We start from the raw sequence: 23822 nt of genomic DNA, 5'->3' as shown, positions 1-23822 counted from the left end.
ATACTGAAAAGAATGAAATGGAAGCGGAGAAAGTTTCAATAATTGATTAGTTTGCACTGTGGTGATGTGGACATTTATTTATATCCTCTTTCTATCTTAGGAAAACAGCCATTGTAATGAATCATCAAGATCATTTGATTATAGCTGTGTTATTGTTTTGCTGCACTCTTCTGGGGTGAATACCTATCATTTTTGCCTTTTCTTGTCCAATTTGTAAATATAAGAGAAAAAAAAAAGGAATGGAACTTATAATTTAAGTTAAGTTATCATATGGCACAGTGATATTTAATATGACAGGAAACTTAAAACCACTTAAAATGAAAGGTAATACAAGACCAAATGTCACAATGTATCAATTTATGATGATTATTAAAACTATGTCCCATTGCCATGAGAATTCTTCTTTATTAAGGGATTGCATTGTTCATTTTATTTTATTTCATTGTTTATTTACAACGGACAAATCAGAAATGGGTGATTCCTTGAGGATTTTTGGTCTCATTTGTATTTTTACCTTTGAAAACCATACCTCCCGTTTAAAATGATTAAATTGACCTTTTTGGGTTAATATTCTGCATACATGCACGTTCAGTATTGACCTCTAAAACGGATCTGCAGGAGACGTATTAGTGAGGGCTTTGTGTGTGTCTGTTGGTGCTGAGTAAGTTTTGATGGAGTTATCAGATGAAGTTTCCCTGATGACAGATGTTTGGATTGACAACATTAAGGAAACCTGATAGGGAGGTGTAGAGTAATCAACAGACATGTTAGGTTGTGCTTAGAAATAATCACAAACAAATATAAATAGGACATTTTCTCAGTAACATAAACCACAATGCTGTATGCTATTTATTTTTCTCTTCTGGATTTCTATAAATGCATTGTGTGTGTGGTCCTGGTGAAGCCAATGTTGTGAGGACGAAATGTTTCATTTAGACATTTTTGGTCCCTATGAAGAAAACCGCTTATAAATCATATGGAAAAATGCTAAACGTTTTCTATGAGGGGTGTGTTCAGGGTTAGGGAATAGAATATACAGTTTTTACAGTATAAAAATCATTATGTCTATGGGAACTCCCCATAACACATGTAAACACAATGTGTGTGAGGGCCAAATGTCCTCACTTATATAGTGAAATATTATGACAACCAACCATGAGATCATTTTACAGTTCTTCACTACGTAAAAAGGCTTATAAATTGGCCCAAACACACATTTTTATTTATAGTTTTGCGCACGTTTCTGTCAGGGATGTGTTTAGGGGTAGGGATTTGGCGATATAAAATACCATTATCTGATCTAAAATCAATGGAAGTCTATTTAATGTCCTCACTAATATAGTGAAACAAACGTTTGTTTGTAGTATGTGTGTGAAAGAGAGTCTAAACTACTTTGCTATGGAAACATTTAAGCAGGAGATAGATAAGAAAATCCTGACTTGTGAAATGGAGCAGTGGGCGTGATTTTTGGTTTTCCGCTGAGTTTGGCGGTCAGATGAAGAGAATATAAGGTGAGAGGTGGTCATTTAAACACAACTCCAGCCAGAACATCACTCCTCAGGCCAGGTAAGCCTATGATACTTCTTCACTTTTTTATTGAATCATTTTTAGTATGCACAGGATATACCTTTTTGCCCTTAATTGGTCAGGGGTCACTTAAAGATGAACATCATTGGATCATTTACTCACCCTCGTGTATATTTTTCTTTGTGAGACACACAAAGACTTGCCTAGTGGAATGTTCAAGCTGCACTTTCCCATAAAATTAAAGTGGTGTATCACCATCCACTTTCTCTGTATTAATAAAAAAGCTTGGAGATTTTGCTAAATATCATGCAGGTTTGGAACAACATGAGCATGAGGAAGAGATGACAGATTTGTCCCTATAAAAATAAGCAAAATTCATTTTACCTGATCAACATATTTTTGCACATTTATTACTGATCCTGATTTATGTTTTTTTTAATTGTGTTTTAACCTCAGATACACTTGAAATAAGGTTATTGTAAGTCTCACACCAGATTTGTCTATTCGAAAGGACTACTAACCTGTATATGACCTTGTAATCTCCAGCCACCGAACCATCCTACTCCCTAAATCATGGAATCTGCCATTAACGTGCTCGTCTCCCAGTTCAAGACTTATGCCGGGAAGGATGGCTCTGCAAAAACATTGAGTAAGGAAGAGTTTCAGAGTTTGGTCACATCCCAGTTACCTAACTTCGTAAAGGTAAGCCTTTTGAGTTATAACAAATGGTCAGAATACTTCATATTCCTAAATTCAGGTCTACACTTAAAGGGACAGTTTGCCCCAAAAATAAAAAATTCTGACATCATTTACTCACCCTCAAATTGTTCCAAACCTGTATGAATTTCTTTCTTCTGCTGAACACAAAAGAAGATCTGAAGAATGTCGGGAACCAAACAGTTGATGGACCCTATTGACTTCCATAGGACATTTTCAACATTTTCAACTATTTGGTTACTGAAATTCTTCAAAATATTTTCTTTTGCGCTCATACAGAAATTCATACAGGTTTGGAACAACTTGAAGGTGAGTAAATGATGACAGAATTTTAATTTTTGGATGAACTTTCCCTTTAAATATAAAGTTACTATTTGCAACCCAGTTCTTCGTAAGTACAGAACCAGTACATTGAACTTAAAAACCAATCATGTAACATTAAAAGCTTTTTTTTCCTTCTTACTTTAAATCTCCACAGAACAATAAAACCAACTCAAAATGGTTCTTATTAAGAAGAGGCATGTCTGCTAAACCTAAGGTGCTGCAAAGAACTATTCTTTTTAGCTATAGCTACAATTAAAAATATTGAAAGACTATGTAGACATATTAAAAAAAAGAAAACCTAATAATAATGACAAAAACACAACAAAATTACTAAACATTGATCAAAAATTTAAATGGAAAATATAAAATAAAAACCAATTCAAACTATTAATACAAATATAACAATTTTAATGATACTAAAGTAACATTGGTGTAAAAGCATGTTGAATTTTACTACAAAAATAATTATTATTTTACTCTTTTTTTTTTATCTGTGACCTTTAATAATAATATTTGGATCTTTTAAATTAGGATTTTTTTTTTTTAAATAAATAAAATGAAGGTTATTTACAGTGTTTGATCAGCATTATGTTGTGAGACTTAAGAAGAATGAACCAAAAAGGATAAGAGCACCATTTTAGAGGCCTGGTGCGAGTTATTAGTAAACCACATCCCAGTCCTCTAAAGAATTCCATGTGAGTCACATGTTTGTGATTTTGTGGAGGAAATAACACAAATCCTTCCTTCAAAACTCTAAGATTATAGAAAGAACTTACTGCTAGTGTGTATGGAAACAAACCAGCTGCTTTCATTATGTCTTCATCTAAACTATGCCAGAAACAATGGAAAAATGCCACATCAGAGCATTTACTGTTTGACCCATCCAGAACAGGAACTCCCCCCCCCCCCCCACACACACACACTAATAGGTCAGCAGAAAAGAATGCAGAGTACCAGTGACGATCACTAGATGGAGACACTATCATTGCAAGTGCATATAAGTGACTAATTCAATGTGTCCTCTCACAGAATTCCTCTGACCCAGCCACCATTGACCAGCTCATGAGCTCATTGGATGCGAATAACGACGGAGAGCTGACCTTCCTGGAGTTCTGGCAGCTTATTGGCAATGTGGCGAACCAACATGGCGGCTTTTAGCCAATGAAGAAACATTCCGTAATGCCATCCAATCACTTTAATTTTACCTTGTGACTTCCTGATGTAATTATAACATAGGCCGTGCTGTCGCACAGTTAATGATTCTCCCAGGTGACGGAAAATAAAAGAAAGCTTTGTTTGATTCTCAAGGTAATCTTGTCTTGCCTCTTTATTGACCATGCAATATAAGATTCTTCTCACCCATTCTTTTGTGTAGCGCATCTGATTTAATAGCATCATTTTATGGTAACCCAACACCAGCCTGAGGCCCTCAACTATCCTATTGCACAGCGGCTTAGATTCAGATCTTCTAATCTAGACTGTCAAAGCCAGTTACGATACGTCTTTATTGACACATTCAGTCCCCAACACAATATAGCGCAGGTGCCGGCAGTTGCCTTGCTTACAGGTGTGGCTTGAGGAAAGGGCGTTGGTTTCTTTTGGATAATAAGGGAGATTTAGATCTTATTTGCAAGTGCTATATTGAAGTAAACTGAATACACAAATGTTAAAACGTTAGAATTTCGAGCTGACCGAAGAACATTGGCTGTCGGTTTAAAACTGCCTTGAGAGATGCATCAAGATTTGAACCTTTTTATGAAATAAAAATGAGTCAAAAGTGAACTTTGTGTAGCATAATCAAAAAAGATGTGAGGCGGGCGTGACTAAGGCATGACCATAGTCCACACAAAGTGACAGCAGTCATACAAACCACTTTACATAGGCGGTGCCTCTTGTAAACACAGATAATCATAGTAAAGTTTGGGCACTGGGATATGATTCACTATATGTCTCCCCTGAGGCCTGTAAAAGGCTGTCTGGAGATTTATCACAATACAAAGCAGTTAGCAAGAATCCTGACTTTATTAATTCCTGCGGCATTTAAAAAAAAAAATAAAGCACTTTGTAGACTCTATATTTCATGTGAATTAATGTATTAGAGGCAAATATTTGCCCCCTGGAATTGATTTTCAGGAGGAGTTTTTACCCTTATTCTCCAAGCATACATAAACATGCGGAGTGTCATTTATTTATGACACATACTAGGACTGAATAAATAAATTAAATAAGAATAATTCAAAATTTAGGCCAATAATATGTCACAAATCATTCAGTGCTTTGGAAATATTTGTCATCACTGTGTGAAGATTACACACACAAAAAAGTTGCTGCCTTAAATAAATAAATAAATAACTTGGATGTTTAAGTCATTTCAACTTAAATTACATTAAACTGACTTACAAACATGAGTTGAATTTTGTATAATTTATCAAAATAAGCGATTTTAAAGCAATGTAAAAACATGTTTTTTTTACAGTGTACACAGCTCTATACCATTACAGAGGATTTTGATCCAGTTTACTGGAAATTATTTATTTCTTTTTATCTAACAGCTATGTTTAAGAGACACTAAATTCATTACATTATAAGACTACGAAATGTTGTAAAAGATAAAACAATGGGGCATTATGTCCCGAGCCCTAGTTAATTTCTGACACTGGTGCAAACATTGTGCAGGTAAGGGTTAAAGTTTTTGTACTTCCCACTAAAGCTCCAGACAAAACACACCGTCCTCAGCCACGATTCCCAGTTTAATTTCTAGTGTGAAACTACATTCACGTATGATAATGTTTGATGTTACAGCAGTAGACATCATTATTTAGAAATATCAAATGCAGCCTATGAATCATCTCAAAGATCAAATGTCCTGTTTAAAGCAACTAAATAAGTTCGTCCTTTAGTTCCCCTCCTCCAGGTACACGCCCTTTCATTTGTCAGAGTCAGGGGCAAAAAAAACGTTTACGAAAAAAAATCACGGAAGAGATTCGGCAGCGGTTCGAGTCTGACAAGTTTTTTTTTTTTTTTTTTTTTTTTGGAGGTAGGGAAGAAAAGGGAAAGAAAAAAAGAGGTTTACTGCAGCTACTGCGAACTGTCAATCCGCTCAGTCCCCATTTTAGGGTAAGTGCTTCAAAATACGTTTCTTTCGCATTACAGACTAATACTAATAGTTGAACACAAAACGTTGAGTTTTGAACTTGTGAGAGTTTTTGTAAGTGTCAACGCCACGTTTTAGAAACACCCTTCGAGCATTCTCAGCCAGCTGAATCTGAAAACATCTGCCGTTTTCGCACACAGTCAACGCGTATCTTTACGAATTTACTGAACTATTCTTCTGTGGTTTGAATCGTTGTTAATCGCAGCGTTTTATTAAGACTGTACGCGCCAACAATTACATATTTGATATCAGTGACTGCTGCTGTTGTATTTCATGGTATTTTTAATGAATCTTAAAATAAATATAATATTTTAAGGTTGTTGTGAAGGTAAATTATTTTACGTTTATTTAAAATTGAATATAATATGCTATTTTATGATTATTGAGAAGTTTATGTTATTTTAAATACATATTTTAAATAAAAATGTGAACAATGAAATACTAGCCTATAAAAACATCAAATATAAAGTACCTTATATAAAAGATAAATACAATGGTAAAATCATATTTATAATATAATTGTAGATGCTTTAGACAGAGTAGCCTAGCCTATGACATTTTTAAATATTTTGTGCCAACAGTAGCCTAAATCAAGTCCCAGTCAACTGTCCTTCTCAGAACATTTAACAGAAAAGAGAAGCGTTTAACACCAAAGCTAATTTATCGACGCGTGATTTCAGTGTGTAGAAAATAAGAACTACTGACGATTGTTCCCCACGAGTTTTTATACACTGGCAAAGTTGTTCCTGTGTGAATTTTTAATGGCGCACGCGAGCGGCGGGTATTGTCTTTACCGTGATCGAGCGCGCGCGTATCACGTTCTCCCGTTTGGAAACGCAAACCTTTCAATCTCTTTTACGCATTAAAGAGAAAAACGGTAGAGTGCATGAGTGTCGGTTGTTAAACTGCATATGCCTGCGTCCCTTTTTCCTTTTTTTCCCTTCATGAGGTTGTTTGCACGGATTTATTTATTCATTTAGTCCAGGAACAGTAAAAGGTCATGTCTGTTTTGGAGAGTCACTTAAGTAGCCTAATGGAAGATCTCTCTTCATTACTTTTTATTAACCATCCACGTGCTGTCTGTCTGAGAGAGTTTTGGGTTAAAGCTCGAGACTGTCTAGGGTAGCGCGCACGGAATCGCCAGGTCAGGGGCCAAAGGCGTTAATAATTCATAAGACTTGACGACTGGCACTGGATAGGGTTGAGACCGAGGGTTGAGAGAGTCAATAGGATCAGTGAACGATGCCTATAGTCACTAGAAATATGATTGTGGAGAGAAGGCGTGTAAGACTTGTGACAACAACACAGCATTGACTTCAACAGAGCGACGGCCTTTTGATCTAGGGCGCATGTAGACATTGTTTGTACTGTGGATAAGGGCTGACTGGATCCTGACTGTACAGTAGGGGTTGTGACTCAACCGTATTTTGCCACCTAGGATGTACCATTTCAGTCAGGATGCTGCTTTCTGTGTAAATAGGTGCTTATGAGAATGCTGTTTAGGTAGGCAGTTTACTAGGTTTTGAGACACAGCCCAGAGAAAGTCACTTATCTTGCTCATTTATAACTAGGCTAATCTTTTTTATGACTTAAACATATACGTACACACTGGTTTTATTCTTGTCAAAAAATAATCTCATTAGTACACCAACAAAAGTACATTTTCAGGGGTCAAATCAGGTAAAAAAAAAAAGAAGTGGCTAAAGGTAACAACTTACATTGTTTACACTTGCCTTTTTGATTAAGACACACAAACCAATATTTTTCATATACGTTTAAAATTATATTCTCTGATATAAAGTTTATATTTGTTTGGTATATATGGACATTTTATAGTAGCAGACACTTTTGTAGCATGCAAAATCTTTTTCAAATAGCAATTTTTCAGTCAGACCATAAAAAAACCATCTTAAAAATCAAAGTTTCTAAAGAGGTTTTCATAGATATGCCATAGAAGAACCATTTTGGGTGAACAGTTCTTAAAATAACCATTTTTTCTTAGTGTAAAGAACATTTAAAAAAATCTAAAGAACCTTTTCCCACTATAAAGAACCTTTTGCGCAATGAAAAGGTTCCATGGATTTGGAAGGAGGTTCTTAATGGAACCATTGATGCGATCTTTATTTTCAAGAGTGCATGACATGTTATAACAGACAGCATTTTAGGGCATCATAGGTGCAATGGAATTCAAAACATGTCTGTGATGCCCAAAAATGATGTCTAGAAAGGCAGCCTGCTAGGTTTTGAGACGTAGCCTTTGTTTAACCCAAATGAAGACACTGTACGAGTATGTAGGGTTTATACTCGACATCCAATAGGAAGTATAATATAGTTTATTGCTGCATTGTGACATCATTAGCTGAGTGTCTGTGTGCCAAGGAAGTAGAAAACTAGCCTATTTCCTGCACCATTCCACCTGACGCTAGTGTAAAAGAGTCCTTCTCACTTTCGAACAGCCTATGAAACCAGAAACTTTAATATGCGTACTGCGTCATCTCTGTATCTCCTCTCTCTCTCTCTCTCTCTCTCTCTCTCTCTCTCTCTCTCTCTCTCTCTCTCTCTCTCTCTCTCTCTCTCTCTCTCTCTCTCTCTCTCTCTCTCTCTCATTAAATTAGGCTAATGGTCATGTTTCTTAATTGCTTACTACCTGTCGATGTGGTTATTACTGCTGATAAGAGGAAACTCTGTGTGAATGTGCGTCAGCTAATTTGGCGGCATTAGAAACCGTCTCGGATGACAAGCACACCTACACAGATTTTGACCCGCAATAACAACCCAAAGGGCTCCTTACTGACCGCTGGATGTCACTGTTTTTTTTTTTTTTTTTACAGCTATGCAAATTATAAGGTTCCAATCCTCATCTTAACAAGCAAGCCGTCACTTTCTGGTTAAGTCTGAATGACTTGCGTAAGAGCAATGATTGGAATTTCAAAAGTTGTGTTTTCTATATCTTTGGGAGACACTTAGTTCTGTTGTTCAAGATTTTATCAATGAAATGAACCTTGTTTTTAATGCATTGAAACATTGGTTCCTGGATTCTGCTGTTCTTATAACAGGATCATTTTATATTATTGGCACTTTTAGAGGTAGTCGACTACCTATTATAATATTTTTAAATGAGCATTTATTTTTATACTTTCAGTTTTCATTGTAATTTTATTTTAAGTTTCAGTAATTTTGTTATGTTTGTCATTTTTATTAGATTTTGTCATTTTTTTTAAGTTTAAAAAAATTCGGTATAGCTTTGATTACTTTTTATTTCAGTTTTAGTTTTAGTCATTTTAATACTTTAACTTAAATTTATGTGTTTTAGTTAGATGCCAAGGGTACATTTTAAATTTCTGTGTAAGCTTAAGTGTTTCATCTAATATTTATATTTAATTTAATTTTAGCTTTATTTGAATGACAGAAAATGTTTTTATGAACACTTTACAATAAGGTTAATTAGTTAAAGGTGCTCTATGTAACTTTTAGCGGCCTCTAGTGGTGATGTTTCAGATTGCAACCAAATTTTACAAGAGCGCTCGTGCTCGAACTCATAGACAATACCGTCTATTACGCAAATATCTGGGCGAATACTTGATCGATTCGGCGAGCACCGAGCTCGTTGGGACCATCTAGTCGAGCTGAAAAGAACCATATAAGTTCCATAGTTTTTGGTGGTGTTTTCGCGGAGATATTAGCAGAAAACCATCGGGCGCGCTGCAAAATTGCGGACGCCGGTGACGTCACGATCTCAGAAGAAAATCGCTCGTATCTCTGGAACGCAAAGACCCAGAGAGCTCAAATTCGGGGGAGGAGGTCCCAGGGGAACCCTTGCCCGAACGCTAGACTGGTGGGCCTCGGGGATGCCTCCTACCGGATTGCCGTTCGCTGGGACCCCCGATTTCGAACGGCTATAACTCGGGGAGCCGGGCGAGTTGGACCTCGGGGGTGGGCTCGTTCGAAAGGCCCCGTCCAGCACTACGAACGATTAGAGTCTTGGGAATATTTATCAAAGATTGACTGAGATATAAGCCGAAAAACGTGCGCCTTTAACCGGACGTAACTCCCTGACCGTCTACAATAGACTGTACATAAGGAGTAGGGCTGTTGGAACAAATTCCAAAATTCGAATATAATTCGAATATTAAAAAAATCAATACTATTCGAATGCTGAAGTTACTATTCGAATATTTTTATTTTTATTTTTTTTATATGCAATCTTGTCTTTCTCACCACCTTGGCTTACACATGTGAAAATGAAATGCTTTTGTTTCGTCTGATGAACAATAAAGTTTTTGAATCGTAACACAATTGTGCACGTTATACACGTTGATCATCATAACAATACTGTCAAAAATGGTAAATGTTTAACGACGTAAAAAAGCGCCTGTGAAGCACAAATATCTTGGCGAATACTCAACGGATTCGGTGACCACCAAACTCGCTGGAACCGTCTAGTCGAACTGAAAAGAACAATATAAATTTCAGAATGTTTGGTGGTGTTTTCGCGGAGACATTAGCCGAAAACCATCGGAAGCGCTTCAACCATATTCAGCGTGAATAAAATGTTTATTGTAATGTTAGATGTCCCTCTAGTGGACAGAACGTGTAACAACAACCACATGCTATAGTGGCATTGGCGATCCATAAGCCTGAGTAATGTCGTAAATAATAATAATAGGATGAATTTGAGCATTTAATATTCGAATATTATTCGAATATTAAATAAAACAAGGAATGGAATTCGAATAGTATTATAGAGGAAGATTGACAGCCCTAATAAGGAGAGAGGCTCGGGAGCGCGCATGCATGTCACAGCCGTTGGATTTCGCGGTAAATCCGACCCGGAGACTTCACATAGAAATAGGAATACTGGCCTTCAGAGGTAATAACAAAACTCGACAAGTGGATCATTTTAATGTGTGATTAAAACCCCTTCACACACAGGCAATAAAAAAAGGATTCATTTTAGTAGAAAAGTTACATAGAGCACCTTTAACATTAGTTAACATGAACTAAGAATGAACAATACTTCTACAGCATTTATTAATCTTAGTTAATATTAATTTCAACATTTACTAATACGTTATTAAAATCAAAGGTTGTATTTGTAACATAAGTTAATGCATTGTGAACTAACATGAACAAATAATGAACAGCTCTATTTTTATTATCTAACATTAACAAAGATTAATAAATACTGTAACAAATGAATTGCTCACTGTTAGTTTATTTTAGTTAATACATTAACTAATGTTAACTAATGAAGCTTATTGTAAAGTGTTACCAGTTTTACTAAACAAATAACAACAATACTACAGATGTCTTTACTTAATCTTGCCGCTGCATATATCAAACACACTTTAATGGAGGTTTTCGTAAAATTACCCTAAAATCTGATCTTCATGCCGAACATAGCTGAGTTATGACCGTCTGCACCTCATCAAAGAATCTGAGTAATGCCATCTCTTCATTGAGGCAAGGCGATTGGCTATTGGCATTTCCTTCGAAACTTTGACAAGTCAGTAAACAATTGTGTAGTGGAATGCAAGAGAGAGTGAACGTGCGCCTGCATAGGTGAAATCTTACACGTGAGAAAAGAGAGGCTGGTCTTGAAAGAAAGTTAAAAGCAGGACTAAATTCTTTACATTAAAAGAGGTGTGAAGAGCAAGAGGAACTAACTACAGAAAAAAGGAGCGAGTGAGTGAGTGAGTGAGTGAAAGAAGGGATGTTTGAGCTGTCGGTAATCCCTTGAGAAACATGAAGCCGCTGTGTGGTTTGGTCATCAGTAGATCAGATGACCTATCAAAGATCAGGACAGCCACTGGCGACTTGCCTCTTTCTTCTCTCTTCCCTTATCTGCAATTGACTGTCAGTTCTAACCCCCAAGATTTCCATTCTCCACACCCTAGTACACTCTCAGGTACTGTGGCTAGAGTGTTGTCTCTAACTTGTTAAGAGCTTGGCATGTCGCCAACCACCGAATGATCCCACTTCTTCTTAGGGTTAGGGTTTGTTTGTTTAAAGTATTAAACTTATTTTTACATTATCGTCAATGCATGATGGGATACAACATTAATATTTGTAATGTCACTAATCTATCTATCTATCTATCTATCTATCTATCTATCTATCTATCTATCTATCTATCTATCTATCTATCTATCTATCTATCTATCTATCTATCTATCTATCTATCTATCTATCGGAATTTCCCTCAGTTAGATTGCTGTTATCAAACCTCATGTCATTTACTCTTTAAAAACACTAATATATCATTTACAGTTAAATGCACACTACTGTTTAAAAGTGTTTTTGAAATTTAAATTAAATAATAATAAGAAATGTTTCTTGAGCATCGAATCAGCATACTAGAATGATTTCTGGAGGATCATGTGACACTGAAGACTGGAGTAATGACGCTGAAAATTCAGCTTGGCATCACAGGAATAAATTACACTTTCAAATATATTCAAATAGAAAACGGTTATTTAAAATTGTAATATTATTTCTCAATATTAATGTTTATACTGATCAAATAAATGCAGCATTGGTAAGCATAAGAAAATTCCTACTTATCTTTTGAACGGTAGTGTAAACTTTAGCAAATCTAAAAACAAATATTTTCCATGTTTATACTGTACATTATACTGCTGTGATGCCTAAATTCACTTGTAGCATTTAAAATGATTGATTTTTTATTTTTTATTTATTTATTTATTTCAACAAAATAGTGTACAGTAACATTTTGTTGGTCAATTATCGTCCGTCAGCCATCATACTAAATGTTCTTTTCTTCTTGTTGTAGAGCGAAAGCAAAGATGGAGGCAGCAATTAAAAACGTGGTGGGTGTCTACCTGAAGTCGGCCAAGGGCAAGGAAAACCTGGGAGGAAAGGAGTTCCAGAGCCTTGTGAAGAACCAACTGAAGAACATTCTGACGGTTAGAAGCTGCTTTCAGTTTTGTTAAATCTAGCAAAACTTGATTTGAAATTCAGCCATCATTCAGTTACCATATTCGTCATTCAGTACACTCGATTTTTCCATGGCTACAGGTCGGCCCTAGTCTATTTCTTTTTTGAGCAGTTCCTTATTATCTGGACTTTGATGAGCTGAGCAGAAACCACAAACTTGTGTCCAAATAGTCATTTGCCATGAAGAATGCTGCTGTGTTATTTGCTCCGGTGCCACGTTAAATTACAGAGGAAAACTTTTAGCGGTGCTCGTTCATCTCACACTGTTTGTGCTACGGACATGAATGATACCTCGGGTCGTGCAGATTGTTGTGGAAAAGTGGGGTATTAATCTTCTAAACAATCATTGTGCCTGCATGGCAGACCATAAACGGGTGAAAAAACACTGTAAACTTGCTGTAGATTTATATATTTAAAGTCACCACGAAATCAAAATTGACTATTCTTTTTTTTCTTCTTTTATTGCAGTGTTTATTATTAATGATTTATCCGTGTACAATACATCATTATTTTTTTAAGCTTCACCTCCCTCTTGCAGTTACTATGTTTCCATCACCCTGCTTTTATGCGCATTTTGAAGTATCGCATCAGAAACGAGTGATGGAAATGCCAATTTTGGGAAAAAATCCCTTAATATCGCAAAAAAGTTTTGACGCTCGCTTTAGGTGGTTTTTTGCCTGCGAATAATGGGAGATGGAAACGCATTTGCCAAATAAATTCTGACGTAGTAAACATTAAACCCACGTGACTAATCGGCTGTTTCCGCTGATGGCGTTTTATTTACTGTTGGTTACTAGGTTGCCAACACCACCGTCATCATCCGCTCAAACAACTTGATGGAAACGCACCTAATTCGCATTTGTTTGTTTTTTGCAAACTTTGAAAAGATTCACTTCACGTTTGGATGGAAACCCGGCTAGAGACATCTCTTTTTTTTCTTGTGTGTTACTGGCGTGAGGGTGGGACAACCTGTCACTCGCATGAGATCGGCCAATAGCAAACCACAACCATCCAATCAATTCCCAATAGACAAAATCAAGTCCGACCCTACATTTTTTCTTGTTCGAGAAGCCGTTTCACTCGGATATACATCACAATAAAGAAAAGACTTAGCCTATAGCCTCATTGGCAGCCCTCCGACATGTAGCACAATTGCCCTTTGGGTGATCCGAATTCGAAATCCCAACTCGTGGTCTTTTCCCGATCCTGCCCAGACTTATCAAACTTGTAACCACATAGCAACATGCTAAAACCCACGTTTTTTCATGAGCAAAAACATTATACATTTTTTACAGAAAGTTTTTAGAATTATTTAGGATGTTGCATCACTATATCACTATCAGCAGTTTAAACCATTTAAATGACAATCAATACAAGCCGCAAACCTGTTGCATGAGTGATTAACATCTGAGGAACTTTGTGTTTAGGGCTCAGAGGACAATGAGGCAGTTAAAAACATGCGTCAAGACCTTGACAACAACCAGGATGGGAAGGTCGGCTTCCAGGAGTATATGAATCTGATTGGCTATCTGGCGCAGGCTCTCAGCGACCAGCGTTGTTTGGAAAAAGAAACACAAGCGGAGAGTTCAATCCAGGAGACACAGGCTGAGGCGGCAGCCAATGCACAGGCAGAGCCCAAGGCAGAGCCACAGGCGGCAAAGGAGGCGGAGAAAGAAGACAAGCCAGTGGTCGAAAAGGCAGCGGCTGAAGAGCAGAAGCCAGAGGAAGAGAAAAAAACAGATGTGGAACAGGAAGGAGCGAAAGTTGAAGAGAATAAAGCTGAAGAGAATAAAGCTGAAGAGAAGATCAAAACAGAGGAAGCGTCGTAGGAGCTTGAGGAAGTCGAGATTGCCGCGATTCAAATGCTTCTGTGTTTGTTTTATTCGTCATTTTCATTATTGTGATATTTTACTACATACATTCGAAACCAATACACTACCAATTTTATTACTACAAAGAGGTGTAGCCTTCTTAATAATACTAATTTCTGATCGTATGCAAATTCGTTCATGCCTGTGATTCATTTTTGTAATAATAGTGTGTGTGTGTGTGTGTTTGTCGACAGCCGCAAATGTGACAAATGGCCAAAGGGGTGCAATAACTGATCATTATGTCCTTTTATTTGAGCCAGATTTGTTGTAAGGGTACTGCAACCACTGTGTCCCCTCTCCAATATCTCCACAAAACATCCGTGAATGAAGAACAGACATCGCTTTTATAGCTTACATTTAGGCATTATTAAGTATCCATTATGTTTGTGCCACTTTCTCAGTCGACTTCGGTGCTAGTCGTAAATGTACTATGTATTTTCCAGTGTTGCAGAAGTGTAAAAATAGCACTTTTTCACCTCGCTTTTGTTTGATGAAATGCCCTTCTGCAGGAATTGATCATATTCCGTCGCCATTCAAATGTGGGACTTGCGTTTGTGGCGCACATGGGAACACTATGCAGTCCACATACTATGTTGTTCACATTTCCGCGCCTTGTTTGCATGAGAATAAACAGATTTGCTTTTGAATAATGTAGTTTTCTGGCATGCTTTCTGGCTTGTGTACTTGGATCTAACTCTTTCTCATGCTGTCCATCTTAGTACTTCGTCTCAAGAGCTGGAATATCAGATGCTTAGTGTGCTTATGATAGCTGACGCTCAATAATTAAAAGCCTTTGAGATGGAATCCACACCAGGGGACCCTTGTGGCCCCGCGGGAGCCCCAAGTCATCCCACAGTATTGGTTCACTAAGGTTAGGCCCCTGAAGACAGTTAATAAGATGGACATAAGAATCGCACTTCAGTAATCACTCGTTCACATAGGCATTAATTCTCTCAAACTATTTTAACCATATTGGCCTCCACATATTTAGCCGTTTTTCTTTTGTTTTTTGTTATGTGTTGGTCTCTAAAGTCAGGATATGGCTTTTACTAAACAGCTTTGCAAAGATTAAATGTCTTAATCTCTTAAAGACTGTATTAACATAATAATTAACCAGTTTCACTTATATTTTGCACTTTTAAACACATTTAATACTTGTGATATGATCACAACTAGCATGTTAGCATATGTTTAGCATATAGCTAGATACCCAGATATGGAACATTCTCAGAACTTTGGTTAATATTCTAGCAAGGTTGTGTTAAAGTTATTAACATTATTCCAGTAAAGTTAACGGGACAGACAGTTGTCTGGTCTTTAATAATGTTCATAAAACGTTGAGAAAACAAAAAACATTATCATTCATGGAACTTTTTTCCCCCTGAAACGTTTTAGTTGGACATTGGTCTAACATTTTACTAATTGTTTCAGAATGTTTAGAGAACATTTAAAAGTAACTTTCCCATGTTTGAAAAATGATAAAATGGAACGTTCCCTTAACATTCGTATAACCAAGAAAAATCTTTTTTAAAACATTAGAGATAGATAGATAGATTCAATAGCTAATAATATATTGATTAGTGACATTACAAATATTAATGTTGTATCTCATCATGTATTGACGGTTATGTCTATGTTAGCTAGACAACCCATGTGACAAAGGCCTGATGAGGAACCTTATCTTACTGTTCCTTGAATTTTTCACTAATTATCAATGATTCAATGAATTTTGATATCGCATCTAGTGTAAAGTCATAAGACATTTATGAAAGCAATAACATGGAAGAAGAAGAGACAAATGCACAGGTACTTTCACTATATAGCCATTAAAGCAGCTTACATAATACATTATACATACTACATTATGCATTGTACAGATATGTACCCTACAGTGAGAAATCCTACGCTGCCTAAAAAGGGCTCATTAAGATCATGCTAATGAGCTCTCGTTTATCTCATGCTGTCATGTATATCCTGGCCATCTAAAACCGCCTGTTTACTTTGGTGTGTCTGACTCCAAATCAGTCGTGTCTGGTGTTGCTAGGCCTCATTAGCATTATAACATCATCACACCTTATGAAGATTGGCTAACACTCACGTTCTGACCATGTTGTGTATACTGTAAAATTGAACTTCAACCTTGATGTTAATCCAGTTTTGTCAGTCAAACAGAAGTAGTTTCCAGCTCTACCAAAGGTAACATAAAACTGTCTTTTGAACAAATGCATGAGTTTTTCATTAAGTGTAGCTGCTCAATACTTCTCAACTGACCACATATTTAATTTTCTATGCTGTATGATTGACCATCTCCAGCTACTCAACAATAAAGGACTGTAATGCAAACTCCACTGGCCTGTAGAGTCTTCTTGTGTCGAGTCAACTGGCATGACGGGGTCAAATGGCCCTTATATTGGCAGGTGAACTAAAGGAAGAGAGTGTGGGAGGGGTGCCGAAACTGAAGATGCGGGAGATGCTCTTGAGAAAGGAGGGGGCCGAGTGAGTGATATTTAAACCCCAGAGGTTCTCTCTCTCCCCTCATCTGTTCCTCAGCTCTCCGGCTGTCTATCACTATCTCCTGCACTTCATTACAGACAAAGGAAGCTCTCCGTAGGCATTCAGGTAAGACAGACAGCTCAGACGAGAGAAAGGACTCCTTTCTCTTGCAGCAGAAAGCTAATTAAGTCTCTTCCGGATTGGATTATCTACTTTTCTGCTAGTCTTATTCAAATATGTTCATAGCTCAGTGCTACTACAGTGAAGTTCTTCTCATAAGATATAGATACAACCATGAATGTCTAGTCTTCAAAGTTAGAGTTAAACTAAGTTAGAGTTATACTAAGTTAAAGTCAATTAGAATTTTATTTGAACATAATTACCTTTTTATGGATTTTACACTGATCTATCAATCAATCTATCAATCTATCAATCTATCTATCTATCTATCTATCTATCTATCTATCTATCTATCTATCTATCTATCTATCTATCTATCTATCTATCTATCTATCTATCTATCTATCTATCTATCTATCTATCTATCGGACTAGTGCCGCACGAATACAGGCAAAGTGAAATACTTTCCAAAATGTACATTTTAAAATATATCCATATACAAATATAATCAAAAAATTTAAGTATCCCACTTTACCTGTATTCACTATACATGGCAATCCTTAATATATGGTTATGTCATTGATTTTGGTTCATGTAAAATGTCTTTTTTGGTTCTATATCATCAAATGAGTTAGATTCAGATTAAAAAGCATTTGTTCTTATGTAAATAAATGAATCTCTTCTTCTTTACATGTCAAAGAACGGTCAGTTTCCTCAGTGTCACTAGGTCACTTGGTGTTACGTTACCATTCTCATCTTGGTTGTCATGGCCTCACCGTGTCCGTTCTATTCTGATACGGCTAATGAGGATGCGCTTCTTGTTTCCTTCTGTCCTTCAAAAAAAATGTGCCATCATTTCACCTTTTAGCTTACTTTTTTCCAATTGTCTTATGTTCTATCTTTTGTTGCCTTATAGCCGCTTTGTCCTAAAAAGCTTACGGTTTTAATGGCTTTGCGAGACATTAAATCTATTCTGACCTTTCTAGTTAGTGTCCATTTCATGAACAATGGTTCTCGGTTTTAGTTCCTGAGAGCTGTAGAGTTCACCAGAATTTGTTCCAAATCCGCATGTTGCCATTTGAGCTTCCTAATTAGGCACTCTCTTAGCTTAACTAATTAGTTAAATTAGATGGTGTAGTACTACAAATAAAGAGCTGAGCGCAAGGCCTCAGAGTAATCCTGTCCAAAGTCTCAATTCAATTATGCTGCTCTTTAGTACAGACATGTAAGAAATGGGACAACGATAATGCATTTTACCATTGAATTAATCTTAATCCATTAGTAAATATAATTTCCGTAATCAAATACTGTCTAATCCTTTCTTCTTCATTTTAAACTATTTATTTTGGTTCTCATGATAATAGTCTACAGAACTCTTTCTTCCACTTAATTTTGGCCTCTATCCTCGAAATTAACTAATGGATTTGCTTTAGGACAGTTCCAGGTGCGTATTGTGTGTGTTTGCGTCTTCACGAGAGCCTCGGATTACTTGGAAGAAGCTTCCCTGGGGAACTTGCCAGTAGTTTTATCTTCATTTTGACAGTTTTATGTTTCACTTGTGGTTTCCATTTGAGAGATGCAGCCCCTGTTACATGAGCAACAGATGATTTAGCTGTGAGCAGGCAAGTGTTCACATACAACTAATGAGTGTTCAAGACAGAATACTAGAACAATTTATCTAATCATGATTAGGATGTACATCTAAATGCACCTATACTCTTAAAAATCAAGTTTTTGCAGTGACACCATAGCCTTTTTTCCACCCACTATAAAGAACCTTCTGTGCAATTGAAAGATTAATGGATGTAAATGGTTCTTCATGGGGAACCATCGACGCCATTAAAGAACCTGTATTTTTAACGGTGTATGTCTCTCATAAAGTGCCAAAACTTCAAAACCACAGTACTTAGAGGTCTAACGTTACCTCTCTGTGTATCTGTGACATCAAAATTACATGTTAAGTTGGTTTCTTGAAAACCAAAATCCAGCCATAACACTGAAGCAAAACGTTCAGCCTTCCATCAATACTTTTGCCAAATGCTGTTCATGCTCTTTCTCGTCTTCTGTTGCACCTCATCAATGACTGTGTCTGTTTCTACATGCGCAGTAGCTTGCTGAACCCGGAGAGAGAAGATCCGAGATGCCACGCTCAAAGTGTGACGTGTAAGAATGTTGCTTTTTGAGTGACAAACCCCTAATCAGAACCTCTAATTTTCCTCTAAATCAAATAAACCCCCCAAAACAGTAAGGATATTATCTCAAACAAATGACTGAGAGAACATTGTTTTCACCCATAGTCCAAAACGTGTGTTTGTGCCAGCATTGATTGAGCCAAAACTCCGCCCATGCTAGTCATGTGACCATACATGCAGCAGGCTCTAGCGAGGGGCGCGTCATGTCGTTGTATCTAACGTTTGAACTTTTTAACCAATTTACAGCATGTCCAAAGAACCAAGCTCCAACTTGGAAAGCGCCATGCAGATGCTCATCAAGACTTTTCATAAGTATTCCGGGAAGGAAGGAGACAAATTCACGCTCAGCCGAGGGGAACTAAGGGAACTTCTGACGGAGGAGCTGGGAAATTATCTTGGGGTGAGAATGATTATGCATAATTAATTACAAAACTTTTGTATCTTATTTTACTTTCATATATTGGCAAATTTCAAAGCCAAAAAACAAATAAGATATTAACCAAAAAAAGAGGGCGGGGCTTGATTTTATCCTTCAGGATTTGATTGGATCATGCAAAGTGGGTGTTCCAAATCAGAATGGAAGCATGGGTTTGGAAGGGAGGTGTTGAAAAAGATACAAAGACAAAAAAGAAATTTGTTTGGATTATTACGCACAATAAACAATAAGTCAATGAACATGTATTAAGAAATGAAATAGTAAATAAATCCATTTCAATTTACTATTGACTTCTTCAAAATTATATTATAGAGATTTTTTTCATCCCCCCCTCCCCCCTCCCCCCTACCTCCTCCCCCCTACCTCACCTCACCTCACCTCACCTCACCTCACCTCACCTCACCTCACCTCACATTGTTAAAATCTTTCCACATTAATTCTTCACAACTTCTGCAAAACAGATTAATTTAAATACCCACTAAAATGAATGTGACACAACCTGTTACACAAGCTCAGATTTGCATTTACTGCAAGTTGCAGAAACGCCTATATGATAACTTTTTACTGATTCAGTGACCCTGCAATTATGCCTCATGCAAACATCATGTAGCCTATGTGATTTAGCTTCTGGCTCTTTCAACTGAAGTGCACATACATTCCCTGTCATTAACATCCCAGAGTTCCTCCTTCACACTTTGCCATAATAATTTCTACTCAACTTAAAGAGTTTTTAGGGTCTCAAAATGAAATTATCACCACATATTGTCACTTTCGCCCCATTTGGATTTCTCTTTTATACATATTTAGCACATTTATATATACTTTATTTAAAAAAAAAAGTATATTAACCGTTGAATTTACCGACATTTAATTTAACCCTTTAATTCTAATTCTAAAAAACGAGTGAAAAACCTCTTCATATTAACACAGTACATAGGGCCCAGTAATGGATAGTAACTGATTACATGTATTCTGGATTACATGAGATTCCAAAAATTATGTACTTGTAGTTAGATTATATTATGTTTTAAAAAGCTTGTAATCAGATTACAGTTACTTTTTTATTTATACTTTACATATAATTCCCATTAATGTTGGTTAATGGTCACAAGACATGCAGGTAAACAGAATATATATATATATATATATATATATATACATATATATATTAGTAATTGTTATTTTTTATTTAACATTTTTATGATTGAAATTACTTATTAGCTTTTCATCAACTCAAGAACCCTACAGTTCCTTCAAAAACCCTAGTTTGGGAAACCCTGACGTTATGAAATGTTTAATGGACTTCATGTTGTTGATAAAGAATGGAATATATTTGGAATGGAATACATTCTCTTTGTATTTTCATTTCAATATGGTACAAAATAATTCTATGTGACAAACAAGTTAGGTCAAAAAGTAATAAAAAAGTAATCCAAAAGTAGTCAAATTACACCACCTAAAATGTAATCTAATAGATTACATAACTAACAATTTTCGTCATGTAATTTGTAATATGTAACAAACTACAATTTGTAAGTAATCTGATTAAGCCCTAATCTTACAGACGTTTATTATAGTGTTTTGATCCTCACTTTAAACTTTCTTTTTGTCTTCCCACAGAACGCTCAAGATAAAGATGCGGTGGAACGAGTGATGAATGACCTGGATTCCAATAACGATGGCGAGGTGGACTTCACCGAGTTCATCATCCTCATGGGGGCGCTGACCGTGGCCTGCAACGACTTCTTCCTGGACAGCCCGGCGCCCAAAAAGCCCGATGGCAAGGACGATGCGGCTACAACAGAGGAAAAGAAAGAGTAATGAGCGAATGCTTCAAAAACATAGAGAGAAAACAGAGAGAAGTATTAGGTTGCATGGTTGAGAACAAGAGAGTGCACAAGTTTCATCCATTTCTTTAATCAGAACCGACAAACCTAGTTCCTGGAGGAGATTTCTCTGCTTTTATAATTCAACACAAGCTGTTAATACACTTTTAAAGCAAAACTGACAAACCCCAAAGGCAAAGACTTGGGGGTTTGACAGAAACACACATCAGTGCAACTATTTTCTTTCTAGCTAATGAGAAGTTCTTGAGTATAAGGCGTTTAAAAATCTTTCAGGATGGGTGCCTTCTGTTTCATATGAGAACACATGACCACACACATTATATATGGCTATATAGAGTCTGTTTTTGGATAAAGATATAGCAGCAAAGTGTATTACGAGTGCAATCAGTGGCTACTTACTTGTAAGTGTCAAAGCCTGTTTAGACAGAATGGGATTGGAGATAGAGTGTTATGGACAGTTATAAATGCTCATTTTGAATAATTCTGAACTGTGACTTGACAAACAGATGTTGAGGGATTTATACTTACATTTTACACGATGATGTAGTTATAAATACCCTTTACTGTTGACAGCAAGCAATATTTCATCTACTTCATGGTTACCATAAATTCTGAACAGTGTTCATGATATATGAATCTAATAATTCAGAGTCGAAGATGTGAACTTGGTTTGTCTCTTTCTTTGCATCTATTTTTTAGCCTATTTTTATTTAATAATCAGTATGTATCTTCTTAATTATAATAAACGTGCAACTGACCTCCATGCATTCGTCTCATGTTTTTTTTTGTACTGTGATTCTTCATTTTTCATTAACATTCATCATATTGGATATAAGAAACGGTTTTCTGTTATGATTATTGATTAGTTATCTCTCCGATTAGTTTCGTTTAGTTTACTAGCAGTGCCCGGTTGCATAAACTGCTTATAGTCTTAAAAGTTAGTCAACTAATTTTTCACATTTTTTTAAAGTCAGTTTCATAAAAAAAGGTAAATTGGTCTAATTTAAATCTGAAAAGTAAGACTCATTAGCCATATTCCTCTTGTAATCTCTTATAAACATTTATCATATTGGATCAAATTATTTTCTGTTATGATTATTATAGTATTTTAAAGATTTCAGATACCAATAAATGCTTAATGTGATGGTTTTTTTTACATGAACATATACCAAATCATATTATATCATGCTTTCATTAATATCAAGCGGATCTAAAATCGTGAAAGTAATTATTTTAACACTGATAACTTAACAGTAGGAAAAATATGTGCATATAGTTTTGTGAACATTTAAAAATATATATATTTAAAAAGATGTTAAAATAGGCAACAGTAAATGTAATAAAAAGGTAATATTTTACATTTATTTGACAGTTATTTGACATAATTATATGTTTTTAATGTTAATTTGGTTGTCTTTATAACTGAACAAGACTCAGTTGAACTCATTTAACAATGAACTATGAGTCATTCTGTCTGTTCCAGCAAAGGTGAATCAAACAGCACAATCGGATCATGCCGGAAACAATGGCATATTTGCAGAAACTACTTTTTAACCTTTGAGTCCCCTTTAGGCAGAATTGTTGAAGTCAACTGCCTTTACTCCAGTGAAGTGCAGTAGACAAAACCTTGTTTAACAGTTGACTAATGTCTGAGATATTTATTATAAATCCACAAGAGTGGGGATTCCCAGTAGATGTGTGTAAATACTCCGCAGGTGCTTGCTTGAGCACATCCTGGACTTGTTGCTCACTTCCGGCTCAACCTGTTCAACCTGATCTACTAGCCATGTTTACTCAGACCCGTGAGAGAGAAACAATACGCAGAAACAGAACAGAACGCACTGCACAATGTCTGTGGTGATGCTGCATTCATACTTCAGAAGCTCAGAGCTCATCACTTGATTCCAGACAGTCATGTTGAATCAATTATGAATGGTATCTTTCATTTCAGTGATATAAGCATTTACTGGTTCATGTTACAGCAACTGATCACATGTTGTTGTATTCATTTTGCTCTAGTGAAACAAATCTTCTTGTCACATAGTGTGCTTTCTACAGGGATGCCTTCAGATGAAGATGATGAAGAACAAAGCTCACACTGCGTAACCTCATGTCATTCATTGAGATCTAAATCAGATGTGCCTGCACATGTAATGGCAGTGACATCATCAGCAGGATGGCTTT

General features: G+C 36.2%; 3 protein-coding genes across 6 annotated transcripts; all 3 read left to right on the top strand.

Moving 5' to 3' along the window:
* Window positions 1–1504: 1504 nt before the first annotated feature.
* Window positions 1505–3875, top strand: s100a11 (S100 calcium binding protein A11). 2 transcript variants are annotated; one of them, XM_056268383.1, is made up of 4 exons: window positions 1505–1566; window positions 2074–2229; window positions 2723–2782; window positions 3598–3875. In XM_056268383.1, exons 2-4 carry the CDS (start codon window positions 2101–2103, stop codon window positions 3724–3726), a joined length of 318 nt encoding a protein of 105 aa, XP_056124358.1. In that variant the 5' UTR covers window positions 1505–1566; window positions 2074–2100; the 3' UTR covers window positions 3727–3875. The 2 variants fall into 2 exon arrangements, with proteins under 2 accessions (XP_056124358.1, XP_056124359.1); XM_056268384.1 differs by lacking the exons at window positions 1505–1566; window positions 2723–2782.
* Window positions 3876–5524: 1649 nt separating this feature from the next.
* Window positions 5525–15200, top strand: s100u (S100 calcium binding protein U). Its single transcript, XM_056268379.1, has 3 exons — window positions 5525–5685; window positions 12516–12648; window positions 14107–15200. Exons 2-3 carry the CDS (start codon window positions 12529–12531, stop codon window positions 14506–14508), a joined length of 522 nt encoding a protein of 173 aa, XP_056124354.1. The 5' UTR covers window positions 5525–5685; window positions 12516–12528; the 3' UTR covers window positions 14509–15200.
* A 1499-nt stretch (window positions 15201–16699) lies between these two features.
* Window positions 16700–22401, top strand: s100s (S100 calcium binding protein S). 3 transcript variants are annotated; one of them, XM_056268380.1, is made up of 4 exons: window positions 16700–17169; window positions 19271–19326; window positions 19602–19755; window positions 21412–22401. In XM_056268380.1, exons 2-4 carry the CDS (start codon window positions 19304–19306, stop codon window positions 21610–21612), a joined length of 378 nt encoding a protein of 125 aa, XP_056124355.1. In that variant the 5' UTR covers window positions 16700–17169; window positions 19271–19303; the 3' UTR covers window positions 21613–22401. The 3 variants fall into 3 exon arrangements, with proteins under 3 accessions (XP_056124355.1, XP_056124357.1, XP_056124356.1); XM_056268382.1 differs by lacking the exon at window positions 19271–19326; XM_056268381.1 differs by lacking the exon at window positions 16700–17169 and having other exon boundaries at window positions 19174–19326.
* The last annotated feature ends 1421 nt before the right edge of the window (window positions 22402–23822 follow it).

This window comes from Rhinichthys klamathensis, unplaced genomic scaffold, assembly GCF_029890125.1.
Source record: "Rhinichthys klamathensis goyatoka isolate OS25496 unplaced genomic scaffold, OSU_Roscu_1.1 h1tg000271l_1, whole genome shotgun sequence".
In the NCBI taxonomy this organism is placed as follows: domain Eukaryota; kingdom Metazoa; phylum Chordata; class Actinopteri; order Cypriniformes; family Leuciscidae; genus Rhinichthys; species Rhinichthys klamathensis.
The sequence above is the reverse complement of the archived record's forward strand: the minus strand, read 5'-3'. Positions and strand labels throughout refer to the sequence as shown.